Below are 13977 nucleotides of genomic sequence, written 5' to 3'. Positions count from 1 at the left end.
TCGCAACAGCAACCGCTATTATGTAGGACATCACACAAACTGCGTTGCAAGGTTTAATAAGAAATCACCCCATCCTGATCATGAGAATACACTGAAAAGAGTGACTTGATAGTCAATATCATATGTTTTTTTTATATCTCCATTACATTGTGGTTTCACTGATGCACACAGCAAAACAGGGAGGAATGCACATCCACACAGTATAAAAGCTATGCAATCCAATTTCCTTAAAAACACATTAAAAAGATATTGGCCAATGCGAATAAAACTGTGACCCAAAAATGAAGCGCGAGCTATAAAATTGTAATAAAACAGAATGAACTGAATAAGTACTACAGAGTCAGTGTATAGGGTGTATATGACAGTCTTGACAGCACAGTTTTTTTCATTGGATCGTTTCCTGTTTATAGGTTATAAATCACAGAGGCACCACTAACTACTAAGAAAATGTTCAGTAACTCTACGCACCGGCATGTCGAAATGAAGCATGGCTGGTATTTATCTGATAAATAAGTGCAGGATAGTGACATTTTTAATCTTTGACCTGCTGTATTTAATAAAAGCCCTTCATTTCAGATGCCTGGCACAGCATTATTTCTTTAAAAAAAGCAGGAAAGGGAGGAGAAAAAATGAACACTTTGACATTTTTGACTGGTTCTTCACATAATGCAGTCGATACACAGGGGAGGTCGGTTGGCAGGATTCCCATGGCTGTCTGCGAGTAATGATACCTTCATAGTGGCACAGATGAGGTTGTGGACTCTGTATCTGTTTCTGTCACATGATACTGAAGTCCAATAGTGATTTGTTAATACCTAAAAAAAAAAACAGAGCAAAATATCATGTTCAATCTTAGTCAACATGGAATGATTTATATGGTAAATAACCAGTATGATATTAAATTGAACATAATTTTATTCACATAAACAACAGTGTCCTTTTGGATTACTATAACACAGGAGCCCTACTTCATATACATGCAAATGCAATACATCATAGATTGCTATAATTTAATCTTCCTTATGCAAATCAGTGCTTGAGGGGACCGTGTTTGAAGTCCATGTTTTTGAAATTGTCATGCTCATATCTAACTGTTGAATGAAATACTTCACAGCGAATGGAGAGTGAGCACGGATGGAGGACTTGTGATCAGACAACATTTTTTTTTTTTAAATGGCAGGAATGGAAGCCCTTTTCGAAGGGAACAAGCAAGAGGAGATATAGTTTGAACAAGTACAAACAATGAGTTGAAAGAGAGGGGAATGATTTCACGGAGCGGCGGTCACATGTAAAATACCGTGTCACTGACAACCATGTTTATTCGGTAACCGGTGCGGCTGGGTGGTCTTTCTGCTCAGAGGGAATGGCTAGGTAGTTTGTCCTGCGGGCAGATTGGTAGAAAAACAGAGTCTAAGACCTGGTGGTAGGACCCACCATGTACCAGAGAATATTGCTGGTTAAAGGGACATCTGACATTTCTGTGGCTTATATCTCAAAAACTCACTAAGCTACACAAACAAAATTACGCATTTCTGGAAGCCAACCTGGAAGTTGGCACCGCCATGGGGTCTACTGAGCAACATGGTCTCACAGGAATCCGTGAAATAGCCACGGATTTGCTTAACTCAAAATCCGTGGAATAGCCACGGAATCACTCAAATTTCCGTGAAACTGACACGGATTTCGCTACAATGCAAGTTAATGACAGTCATATCCCGTGGCTATTCCAACATACGAAGTGATTATGTACATTCACTGAGTGAATATTTAGAAAATAAAACATATATTTCTCGCTAGAAATGTGATCAAAATCCATTTTTATGCAGAAACTAAGTCAAAATATTGATTTTTTTTCACTAAAAATGAGAGAACTGTCCGCCATGTTTTTTGCTCTGACCGCCGGGACCTTGAAAGTCACGTGACTTGGAACAAACCAATAGGAAAAAATATCCATGGAATAGCCACGGGATATGACTGTCATTAACTTGCATTGTAGCGAAATCCGTGTTAGTTTCACGGAAATTTGAGTGATTCCATGGCTATTCCACAGATTTTGAGTTAAGCAAATCCGTGGCTATTTCACGGATTCCTGTGAGACCAGGTTCTACTGAGAATTTCTTCATTGGATTTTGTATCATTGCAGAAAATAAGCTCTGTGGCATTTTGTTCAGCAGGATAATCTTCACAATCACTTTTATGATGTTTGAAATAGAAGTAAAAGAAGTAAAAAGCTAACGTTATGCTATAGCAAACTACAACAAGGTCGCATGACTTTAAATGTCACTACCGTCAGCTTTAGACACTCTCCAACAACCTAACCAGCCGTTTTGACCAGCTAGCAAAAATGTAGCCTAATAAATTTTTTATTAACCTAATCTACAATCTATAAGAGTTTGTAAGAGCACTGAAAAACACAACTAGAGGCTTTAAAGTGGACTAGTGACAAAGTTCCTGTCCATGTCCGGTGTGATGATGTTTAATGTCCCCGTCAACCACTGTAGTCTCATTTAGCCACTTGCTAGCAACCGCCTTTTTAAGGACACGTAAAAATGTCAATATTATAGTGGGGATAGTAACTAAAGTATTTTATATTTCATATTTATAACCTGAACATCTCTTAAGCTTGAGTTAACCACAGACCTTATTTCAGGCATCTAACCAAAAACCCATTCAAAATCCTCATTGAGTTTGAGAGCAGATACCCCAGAAGGCTAAAATGCTAACTTACTTCCGGGTTTAAGCGCTCATTCCTGTAGCACCCTGCATAGATTAATGAATAGCACTACAGGTAATAGGATGTTTAGTTTTGGGGTGAACTGTCCCTTTAAGGTTTGAACAGCATTCACTAAAGTGGAACATGATTAAATTCCCTTCATTTTGGGACTGTGAGGCTTATGTGCATTCATATTTGTCCTTTATTTATGATGTCACAGTAATGTGCACCGCCAGAGGAAATTCATTATAAAAGATAAAAAACCATTATTGTAATATGAGACATGGTGTGATTTTGTACAGGCTGTGCATCAGGATGACATGACAATAGCAAACTTTCATATTGTTAAAAACCACAATACCTTCACCAAATATGCACCCAATTCAATAAAGCTGCACAAAAAACTGTAGACGAAGGAACATTCATAATAGTGAGAAGAGTTTTGTGCCTCTGTCAGCACATTGAGAACATAGCCTCATTTTGTACATCTTTGACAGATTATCACTTTTGCTGCTGCACTCCATCTTTTCCCTTGGTAACATGACTAATACTGTATGATCTGAGCCACTAATGCATCACAAAATAACCTCAAAATGTTCTAGCTTTGGTACATGACCATTAAGCAGAGGTAACTCAGGAAGTCAACCACAAAGCACAAATCAGCCACTTTGAGTGGGTGTAGCTTCTCACTGTGGGATGGCTTGTCATACAGGTCAATAATGGCTGTGAGGCGGCAACGACCCATTAACTCTTTCAGCTGCAGGAACTGATGGAGTTTACAGAGTTACGCACATTAGATCAGTTGGTGCTTAAATTAATGTGCACTCCGGATCTGTCCATGGATCAATAAACTTCACCTAAATGCTCAGGGCTGATTTCTACTTTGAAAACATTAGTTCACAGCCCCCTAATGGCTAAAATGTGTCATTAAATGTTGCATCTAACGCTTCCTTACATTTCCTTCCATGGCCTTCATTAACAGATTTAAAACAGGCCTAACTGACTTAATGAGGCATTACTTAAATTTCTACATTTTAATGCAGAAATACTTGTTTAATGTTGCTTGATAAGCTCTGATAAAGTTATATCAATCAAACCGCAGTTAATTAACAAATTATTGGGAATATGCATGTTGCACAATCCATGAAAAATACAGTATAGTACAATCTACAAGCACAGCTAGTGCAGTTCATTGTGCAGTTTTAGCTGATTTGAGTTGTAATTGGGGCTGCAAAAATGGTTATCATTATTATTACTAGCGATTTATTTGCTGACTATTTTCATAATTCATTGTTTTGTCTATAAAATGTTAAAAAGCGATAAAAAAGAGAGAAACAAAACAGTATTCACAATCTCCCAGAGCCCAAGGTGACATCTTCAATCACTTGTTTTTGGATGATTAACAATCAACAACTTGTTTCAACTATCATATTTGAAACAAGGAAACCAGCAGAACCTTTAACTTTTACCTGACTTTTTTTTATTTAAAAAATGTCTGAAATTGTTACTCAATTATTACAATAATGTGCTCATTTTGTTGATGAAGACATCCACAGACTAATAATAATATAATAATTCTAGCTCGTGTTTATTCAGTTCAGTGGCTGTTGAGGTTTTTATGTGCCGAAATTGCTTTGGTTTGTATTTTTTGTCATTTTGTTTGGTAATGTTTTATTTTTCAGCTCATACTTACTTTACCTCTTACTTTACCTTGTCTCTAATATTTGTATGTGAGTATTCAATTATTAAACTATTTAACTACAATTAGTTGCTAGTGTAACTAACCAAGGGAGCAAACAAGTCAATGTCATGTATATTACTGTTACTGTTACTATTATTATTGAAATTTCAAGTAATAAATTAATTGAGTTTTTCTTTCAAGGTAATCCGTTTTTTTTTCTATGAAATTATTAAGATATTACAGAACTGTAAAAGAAAAATGTTATATGCAAATGTTTGTTTGTGTTTGATGTTTCACATTAATCTTTTGAGCTCCGTGCGTCACTGCATTAATAGTCTGCAAAACCACAATAACTGGATCAGCACATGTGCTCTGAGTTATCTGCGATTGTTCTGTTCAGGTCATAAATTGCCATTTTAAAAGTTGTCAATCTGGATCGGCTGGCCTCGTCAATACTGAGGCAATCCGGTGGGAGCTGACTATACAAGTGCATTGGGGTCTTTGTCACTGCTGACAAGGTGACACAGAAAGTGGGTTTCTGATGGAGCTGCAAATCCACCGCGGATGTAAAAAGGGTGTTTAGAAAGAGAGAAAAAAAGAGCAGTCAGCAGTGCTTAGAATTATTCAGGCCTGTCAGGTAGTCTAAGTGAAAAGACACATTACTGTTGCAGGAAGGTTACAAACTAATGCAGTGTAGACTCAATTAACTCCCTGTCTGTCTGACTCTCTCCCTTCCACTCTGTCCCACAAATCTTTCTTTCCGACATGTTCCTGAATTAATAACCAGACACCCAGGTATACACAGGAAACACTTTTTGGGCACACACTGGCTTACTGTGTTATGAGTCATAGAAAAGAGAAAGATTTGACGATATTTTTGTTTTTTCAGGACAGCCAGTGTTTCAATTAGCTGTGTTTACATCTGTCAGTGTGACACTCACGCTGGGTCCTGTGTCTGCTCATCAGACTTGGAGATCTTCCTGTAGCAGTAGACCATCTCCACCAGCAGCCAGAAGGTCAAGAAAACCAGTAGCACATACATCATGATCTCAGAGTAGATCGCTGTGGCGTCTCCAGTGGCTGCAGACCAAAAACAATAGCAAGGAACATGTATTATTCAGTATGCATCCTTTCTATGAATGTATTTATGTTCAATAAAGAACAGGAGACCGATTTATTCGCTGGTTTAAGAAAACGCTAAGCTTGTTCATGTATGTGCAACACCCACAATCATCTGTCAATCATAATAGAAAGCGCAATATTTCTGTGGTAATTTTATTTTCATTCTTCTGAATGGCATGTCTAACTCATTATATGGAATATTTATGAGTGTACATCTGAACTTAAAGCAAAGCAAGGTCGTGTTTGTGGTGATCACCCTGTTCGAAGATTCATTTAATAATGATGCAAAAACTATATGTTGCATACAGAACATTATGACCATACCTGAGGTACAATGATAATAGAGTCTAGGGAGTTAAAGGTGCCCTGTGGAGTTTTCTTGTAAACAAAAGTTATGATTATATTCAGTGTTTCTGACCAGAATGCATCTTGTGTATCCCTTAAGGTCTACTGGATGTGTTGTGGTCCTTTCCATCATCAAAAAAACAACAATTGCAGAGCCATTTTAAAAAAATAAACATTTAAAATCAGTCATTATTGACATATTTCTTTTTTTTTCTTTTACTGCCGTTGCATGAAACTGACAGCAGAGTGCATATGTGTCTTATGCACAATGCAAACAGAAATAAGTAAAAACATTGCTGCTAGAGGTGAAAAACTCCACAGGGTACCTTTAGATATGGAATAAGATGGATATGCAAAGTCACAGTGGTTCTTCAGGGCATCACACACCTCATATTTAAGGTTATATATTAGTTTTATTCAAAGAAATGTGAGAGTTCTAACAAATAGTATAACATTAATTTAATGGCCTAGGTTCACATTATTTCACGTGTCTTAGAAGAATACTCATATGCACCCATGGACACTGAAACAGTGCATTCAGTTTAAAGTGATGGGGGACGAAATCCTCATTTTTTGTTTATCTGAAGTTGATATGAGGCTTCATTGGTCTGAGTTCATCGGATCAAGTAGGTATCTGCCAAAGTTACACTCTTTTTAGTTCAGATTTTACCACTTTTTGTTCCAAAAGAGTTGTGGATAGAAGAATAGTTACAGAAAGAGGGGATTTAACACAAAAAAATGAAGAAGTTTGGAGGCTATTGATTTAATTTAGACGGAAGCATTGTATTACCAAATATATTCTTTCTAATGGATTTTGCAGAGAACAGTTTCCTTCATCACTCCCATTAGAAACATTAGAAATGGATCTTTTAATGACCTGTTAAAACAGGAGGAATGATTACAGCAAATAAAACGTTTATTTTGTACATATGTGCACCTGACGTGAAAAAAGTGAACCTATTTTCTTATATATCTTTAATTTCAGGATTATTATGAGCCACGGGGAACCACTGTGAAAGTCGACGTGTACCAAATTCCAGAAAGCCTGCTGACGAGACATTTGACAGTTTTCACTGATTTGATTCTGCAGTCTCTGCAAATAGAGGCTATTAGTGTAATGTAATCCCTTAGATGGGAAAGCACAGATACGTTTGCCGTAAGCTAATCCATTCCACTACTATGGACATCATTACCGTAATATGATTCTCTCGCTGTAATGTACAGTTCACTCACTGGCGGCTTTGTGAAATTTGGTCCCACATGTATGAGATGTGAAGGAGAGGCCTTTAAATACGTATTAAAGATCAAACTGTAGTATATTTTGAAAAGTGTCACTTCGGAGGATAATCACATTCAATTTCTTCTGTTTTCCAGTTACAAACCAACTAGCCTGGCCTATCTTGGAATGCCTCTGATAGTGAACTATATACCACGTGCAAGCCAATATAAATAATGCAAAGTTAAAGAAATAAAGTTGTTCCAAATATACATGTTGCATATTCGATTTAAGGTGGAAAATGACACATTCAGCAAGCCAAGCATTCGGGAAGCAGAATACATTACCCCTTATTATAGATAGCAAAGTAGCTGGTTTGAATTAACCCCTTCACTGACAACAGAAAGAAAGCTTTGATGAACAATAAAGGCAGACAAAACAAGACACACAATTATTCCTCTTCAGTACAGTTGCAACAAAAGGGGAGAGAAGGAAAGTGGTGTTGTTAGTGGCAGAGTGCCCTCACACTGATGCATCACTTAGTGGAAAACAACGGGGTCGGAAATATATAATAAAAAGCAGAAACCCACTTAAAGCGGTCAGATGAACACTTTATGCAACATCGAAGGAGGGGCGTGTACAGCACAAAGAGAACACTCAGTGCACAGAAGTCAACACAGCACAGACTTGTGTTTCTACCGGAGGGATTGTGAATTAACACGCCTGAGCTGAACCTCTTCAGCATATAGTGAACAGTAAAGATCAAGCTATTTTCTCTACTTTTCTTGATCATAACCATGGAAAATGACTAAATATCAGCTCTAAATTTAAACTCTTATGGGCTATTTTTGTTGTTATCATCATATTTGTCCAAACAAATGTACCTTTAATTGTACAAGGAATTACATGAACAAGAAATTAAAGAAAACAATTGTCTAATCATTTTTTTCCATGACTGTACATCAGCATAATAATTAGTTTTGTTGGCTGTTGACATTTTCAGTTATTGGATGCTAAAAAATGGGGTTGTGATGTCAAGATTGACAGCTGTGATTGACATGTGAGTGGTAAGGCGGGAACTCCATCAACCAATTACAAACATGCAGACTCTGGCTCCAAATATGCCAATATCCAGGATATTTTAGCTTCATTTTTGTATAAAGGAAGGATGGAGAGACAATATAATTTATGCTGATATTGTAAAGAATGCAGGAAAAATATAGGGCAGACAGATTAATTAAACATTTGAGATATTTTGCAGTGCAACTCTGCTGAACCAGTACTGGCCCTGCAATAGCTTCTGTTTATACTAAGACTAAATATGAATTATACATTTATTTTAGAGCTTATTTCAAAATAAAACACATTTGTGATGAGAGGGGGAAAAAAACTTAAAAAAAAAAAATCTTTAGATTTGTCAGATTTAATTTGTATATATTTTGGGATGGGTGTTTGTTTGGTAACCTCACAGGGACATGCAACCGACTGAGAAACACAAGTCTGAGGACTGAATAATGACATGTGGAGCTCTAGAATAACTGGTTTGTTTCAACACAGAATCATAGCTTGCTAAACCGGATCACAGAACACAGTGGAATAACATTGAAAAAAAAGAGAGAAACTATAAGCCGCACCTTTCTCTTTCACCTTCAACCTGATCTCCTTTTCGACAGACACAGAGGGATTGAAGAAGTCGAACTCAAACTCGCGAAAAACATGGCACTCATAGACGCCAGTGTCATTTAAGGTGACATTGATGATTCGAATGGACACATCCTGCAAGTCCTGGCTCCCATTCCAGGCCAGACGGCCCTTAAAAGGCCCGTCGAAATCATAATGCGTGTCAATTTTATACTGGTATATCTAAGAGGGAGAAAGACAGGCAGACATGCATTAAATAAATAGTATATGAAAACATGCAACCTGTTGTGTCCAGTGACGGTTCTAAACCAGTTTTACTGTGGGGGCCGAGGAGGGGCCAGTGTTTAATCAGAGGGGCACATTAAAACATGGCAAAGATTATATTTAAGCATTCAAAACCTTTATTTTAGCCTTTTAAAAAAAATCTCATTGAAGTATATTGTTTTTGTACGACAATGACATTTCTCATTTTGTGCACAATCTTTTATTTTGAAAGTGCAGTATAGTGAGAAATATCTTTTTTGTTATTTATATGCAAGCTTTTATGCACAATTAAACTATTATACAATGTACACATTCTGGGTTCCTTTTGAATTGTTCCGTCGTTCATCATTATAAATTGATAATTTTATTATTAATTTGACACAGGGGCCACAGCAGGGGCCAAGGGCTTCTTCACAGGGGCAGTGGCCCCTGGAGGCCCCTGTGTAGAACCGCCACTGGTTGTGTCATACACAATAACGTAGCAGCGACTTACTTGAGTTTTTTCAGGTGGAGTGTTTTCTTCTTCTTCTACTGGCATGTAGTACCAATCCACTGTTGTCTTTGCTTTGATCTCATCCCTCTTCATACAGGAGATGCAGGTCAACTTCATGGATCTCCCCACCACTGCGTCAGTGTCCGACGGGACATCGACACATACTGGCTGGCTCCGGTGGACTGGAGGACGATGGAAATGGTATACAAGTTTAGCTCTGCAAGCTAGTGTGACGAAAGCTTTAATGTTTCACCTTCACTGTGCAGAATTGAGGCTGTTTTTGCATTCGTTTGCTGAAGGAAGAAAGAATCTGTGCCCATCTTAAAGGGTTTAAAGACATACTATGCAGGAATTGAGGAATTATCACTTACTGTTTGTAAACACAACATTCAAACTTAGCCCCGCCTCCTCGGCTCAACCAAAGGGAAAACAAACCCCAGATTCACTCTCATTTTGTAAACAAGCTTTGTCCATTTGGCATGCAAATGCAGACACTGACAAACACATCTAGTGGGTCATAAATGATTGAGAGTGACTCTTTTTGTATAGATTTATACATTGCTTATAAATCCTAAATAGTTAACCGTTAGGACGAGTAGGTACAAAATAATCACAGCTGGTTTAAAAGCCCGGACCAGTATGCAAAATATAATAGTGTGATGTGGAAACTTGAAACTTTCAGTTAACAAATAAAGGGAATGGACTTTTTATTGCCTGGGCTATATGCACTTTAAACACTTGTATTGACTGCTATCTTTCTTCCAATGTTTACATTGTACACTATAATGCCCATACTTATTTACTTATTTATATATATATCTATTGCTGTGTTTTTCAATCCACCACTGCACTGCCCCTAACATAGTCACTTTATTAAGCCCATTTTTAATATCTAATGCTGGTCTTTTAACTTTGCACTGCCTTGTCTTACTTTTTGTTGCACTATCTATCTATCTATCTATCTATCTATCTATCTATCTATCTATCTATCTATCTATCTATCTATCTATCTATCTATCTATCTATCTAATCTAATTTGAGACATCATGTAAAACTTTTGAAATAAAAAACAATATTTGCATATGCAAAGATACTGAAAAACTCAGTCAAAAGCAGAGAATTTTTTTATAGGCATTAAAAGATGTTTGGCGCATGCTTTAACTGTTCAGTTGAGTTTATCAGTAATTACATAGTGAAAATGGAAAATTATATATAAACAATGTACTGCATTAGTTTTGCTTTTGCTATTTATAATATAAACAGACACAGAGTGGGCTCATTGTAAATACATGAGCAATTTAAACTAAGGTGCTTAAAGAAGCAGCGATAAGTCATCATGTACAAACTCCAGAGGAGGATTACATATTCTTTGGCGTATAACAAACTGCTATGGTCAGTGACATTTTGAGGCTTTGTTTGATGGCTGTGAGAATTCAACCACTGTAGTAATAAACTCCTGCCCCAGCCTTTTTTTTTAAGGTCATCAGCCCCTGTTCTCTGTGCTTACAGTGAAATCAACGTCGAGCCAGACGCAAAACTCACTAAGCGTTAAAAAGACACAAATTCAATTATACAGCTCTGTGAGCACTGGAGAGTCCTGAGTCACAATACTGATAGCAAATCCAAGATCATCCAGGCCAGTAAGCACTAATCATGGCCTCTGCCCATTAGTATTAGCTGGCAGAAGGAGGAATAAATGGAGGGAGGGAGTGTTAGATTGAGGGACTGTGGGAAGTGTAGAAGGAGGACAGCAAAGTATTGTGGGCAAGCAGGAAGAAAATAAATAATTGATCGATGAATAAACGCATTACAGGAGATGGGCTACTTAGAGGAAGGCGGGAAGTGGATGATAACATTAACCTCTTCAACTCCACACGTCCTCAGCATATTGTCTATCAGAGAATGGAGCAGGCTCAGTTTAAAGCTAGAGTGTGGATACTGATGTCATAGGAAAGGGCCATTCTGTCTTGTCATCTTGATATAAAGGGGGTTAAATTATTCTAAAAATGATGTATGTAAGTATTTATGCATACGGGGGTCTCTAATCATTCTTGGAATCGTATAAATTTTAAATCACTGGAAAGCTGAGACTCTTGTGGATTCAAGGTGCTTAATTATATTCATGAATGATGATATTAGTCCCCATAATAGCATTATATGGTAGTAACTTGACTTCACTGTATAAAGTGACCTGTTGTGTCCTCTAGGACAGCTATTCTCAACCTTGGGGTCGGGACCCCAATTGGGGTCGCAAGATGATTTCTGGCGGTTGCCAAATCATTTTGGAAGTCAGCTCTGTCTCCACTGTGTTCAAGTGTTCAATTTTGGGGTTTTTTTGGTCATTTTGTTTCTTTTTTTGGTCTTTTGAGTCTTTTTTGATCATTTTGTGGTCAATTTGTGTCTTTTTTGGTCATTTTGTTTCCTTTTTTGGTCATTTTGTGTCTTTTTTTGGTCATTTTGTGTCTTTTTTGATCATTTTGTTTCCTTTTTTTGGTAATTTTGTTTCTTTTTTGGGTGATCTGAACTGTGCGTGTGAAATTCTGTTCAGTGAGCGGGGGTCGCGGACAACATGCATGTTAAATTGTGGGTCGCGACTCAAAAAGGTTGAGAACTACTGCTCTAGGATAACCACAGCCTTGTGAAACTTTACAACCACAAACTAGAGACCGAGAGGATCTCCTAGGTAATTTGACATTAAGGGGGTTTCTGGGCAGTTTCCAGCACAGAAGCTATGTCTGTCAAATCCTGGAATTGTTGGAAATGTAGATATTTTTTGTGGTCAAATGTTTAAATTTTGGCTATTAAAGCTTTGTAGCATGGAAATAGTTTTCATTTACTTCCATCAAAATGCTCCAAGCACATATACACTCTAAACTTTTAACATTTCAATAGATACCTAACTAACATACAATGTTTTATAATGAGGGAAAACTCGACACACAGTGCTAAACTGTATCTCAGATTAATCTTGAGGTACCCAGCTTTCAGATGGTGTAATCCTAATTTCTGTGGCATCTACTGTTGACCTGTTATCTCCCCATTAAATTGGGGGTTTGGTGGGGGAGTGGAGAAGGTTAAGGGAAAGAACAGAAGGGATTATAGGCACAAACATTTCTTGTGCAGTGAAGTGAGGCAGTTCTCTCAGTGAGCTTGCCACATGGATGTCTTTATGTGACTGTTGCCGTGCTGGGTCCAGTGCTCTTATATAACCCAAAGCCCCCCTGGGCGGACAGTGACAACATCGATTCCATCTCTTCTTTTTTTTTTTTGAGGGCAGTGAATAGGGAGACAGAGAGGGAGGAAAATAAAGAAAAGGACAAAGAAAAAGGGGGATAGCTTAACCTTGGTGCTCTGTTGAATGGATCGATTTATTTCACCTCAATGCTGACAACACTGTGCAGATGTCAGTGGGACGGCTCTGAAAGTGGGTTTTGAGTTCACAGGCAGTTGGAGGTTCCACAAACCATAAACAAGGCCAGTGATCACTCATCTATGCATTTATGTAACCGCAAATATGATGCACTGAGACATGCAGGATTTATAATCAAAGATATTTCAACATGTTGCACTGTTACTTACCAACAAAAATCAAAAGTACCAAAGTTTGCAGATGAACTCTGGTTTGAGTTACCATATTAAGCTCTTTGTGGAGCTGCTGATGGACAGTGTCCCCTCTAACTGTGAAGTTGTCTTCACACACAGGCCACAAGTAAGATCACAAGAGTTGTTGAGAGGACTTCAGGACTTCAGGACCAGGGACAGCGCCTCTCCTCGGCAGCGCGCACGTAACTTCCCCTTCACGACTCCAAATCCAAACCAAACTCCGCAGAAAGGCAGGATTTCAGACGACAAAAGGGCATAAAAGAGTTGCAGAAAGGAGGCTGCGAAATCTCTACGTGCTCATTTGAATATGAGTCTTCCAAACAGCGCCTGACTCGCCATTTGTCATCTATCTAGAAAGCGCTAACTTCATTATTCACTCCACTCCGTGCAATAAACAAGTCCACGATGTCAGAGCGACGCAACAGTCCTTCTGCTGCCGTCATTCAGTCCAGATCCACCAGGAACACAGAAGAAGAAAAAAAGAAAAGGAGACCTGTGGATTCTCAAAAGCCGATTCTTGTCACTTACTGCTGCGAGATCTGGAGTCTTGTTCACACCAAAAGCAACAAAAGCAACGCGAACTGTTATTTCACCCCTTAAAGAATAACACCATTGATTGTCTGAAGTCTAATTCCTCCATTAAGGTTGACTGATGACATTTCCCAGCGGCGGCTCGCTGCCTTTGTTTCTCAGCAGTCACTTAGCGTTGCCAGAGCAGAGGCTTTGATACGCATGCGTGGGTCACTCCCTCCTACTACAACGTGCATGACCACATTATTGTCATTAGCGTCGACCTAACAAACTCATCATGCAAGCCCATTTCCGTTTGCCTTTCTTTTGACTGCACGAGCCAAAACAAACAAAACACAGCATGTCACGTGTGCACATTGTGTACATAA

General features: G+C 38.1%; 1 protein-coding gene across 2 annotated transcripts; it reads right to left on the bottom strand.

The window, feature by feature from the left end:
• Nucleotides 1-314: 314 nt before the first annotated feature.
• On the bottom strand, nucleotides 315-13764 carry scn3b (sodium channel, voltage-gated, type III, beta). Of its 2 annotated transcripts, XM_059330580.1 has the most exons (6): nucleotides 13055-13763; nucleotides 9476-9657; nucleotides 8712-8940; nucleotides 5336-5474; nucleotides 1298-1381; nucleotides 315-815 (listed from the first exon to the last, which is right to left on the bottom strand). In XM_059330580.1, the coding sequence occupies exons 1-5, from the start codon at nucleotides 13107-13109 to the stop codon at nucleotides 1318-1320; spliced, it is 669 nt and encodes a 222-aa protein (XP_059186563.1). In that variant the 5' UTR covers nucleotides 13110-13763; the 3' UTR covers nucleotides 315-815; nucleotides 1298-1317. The 2 variants fall into 2 exon arrangements, with proteins under 2 accessions (XP_059186563.1, XP_059186564.1); XM_059330581.1 differs by lacking the exons at nucleotides 315-815; nucleotides 1298-1381 and adding an exon at nucleotides 7425-7470 and having other exon boundaries at nucleotides 5385-5474; nucleotides 13055-13764.
• Between the last annotated feature and the right edge of the window lie 213 nt (nucleotides 13765-13977).

This window comes from Centropristis striata, chromosome 4, assembly GCF_030273125.1.
Source record: "Centropristis striata isolate RG_2023a ecotype Rhode Island chromosome 4, C.striata_1.0, whole genome shotgun sequence".
Classification (NCBI taxonomy): domain Eukaryota; kingdom Metazoa; phylum Chordata; class Actinopteri; order Perciformes; family Serranidae; genus Centropristis; species Centropristis striata.
Note: the sequence above shows the minus strand (reverse complement) of the source record. Positions and strands in the feature narration are given on the sequence as shown.

Coding starts and splice junctions, on each gene's coding strand:
- scn3b (XM_059330580.1), bottom strand. CDS start 13,109: ATGGTAACTCAAACCAGAGTTCATCTGCAAACTTTGGTACTTTTGATT. Junction 8,941..9,475: donor CTCCACCTGAAAAAACTCAA/GTAAGTCGCTGC, acceptor TCTCCCTCTTAG/ATATACCAGTATAAAATTGA. Junction 1,382..5,335: donor GAGCAGACACAGGACCCAGC/GTGAGTGTCACA, acceptor ATCTGCCCGCAG/GACAAACTACCTAGCCATTC.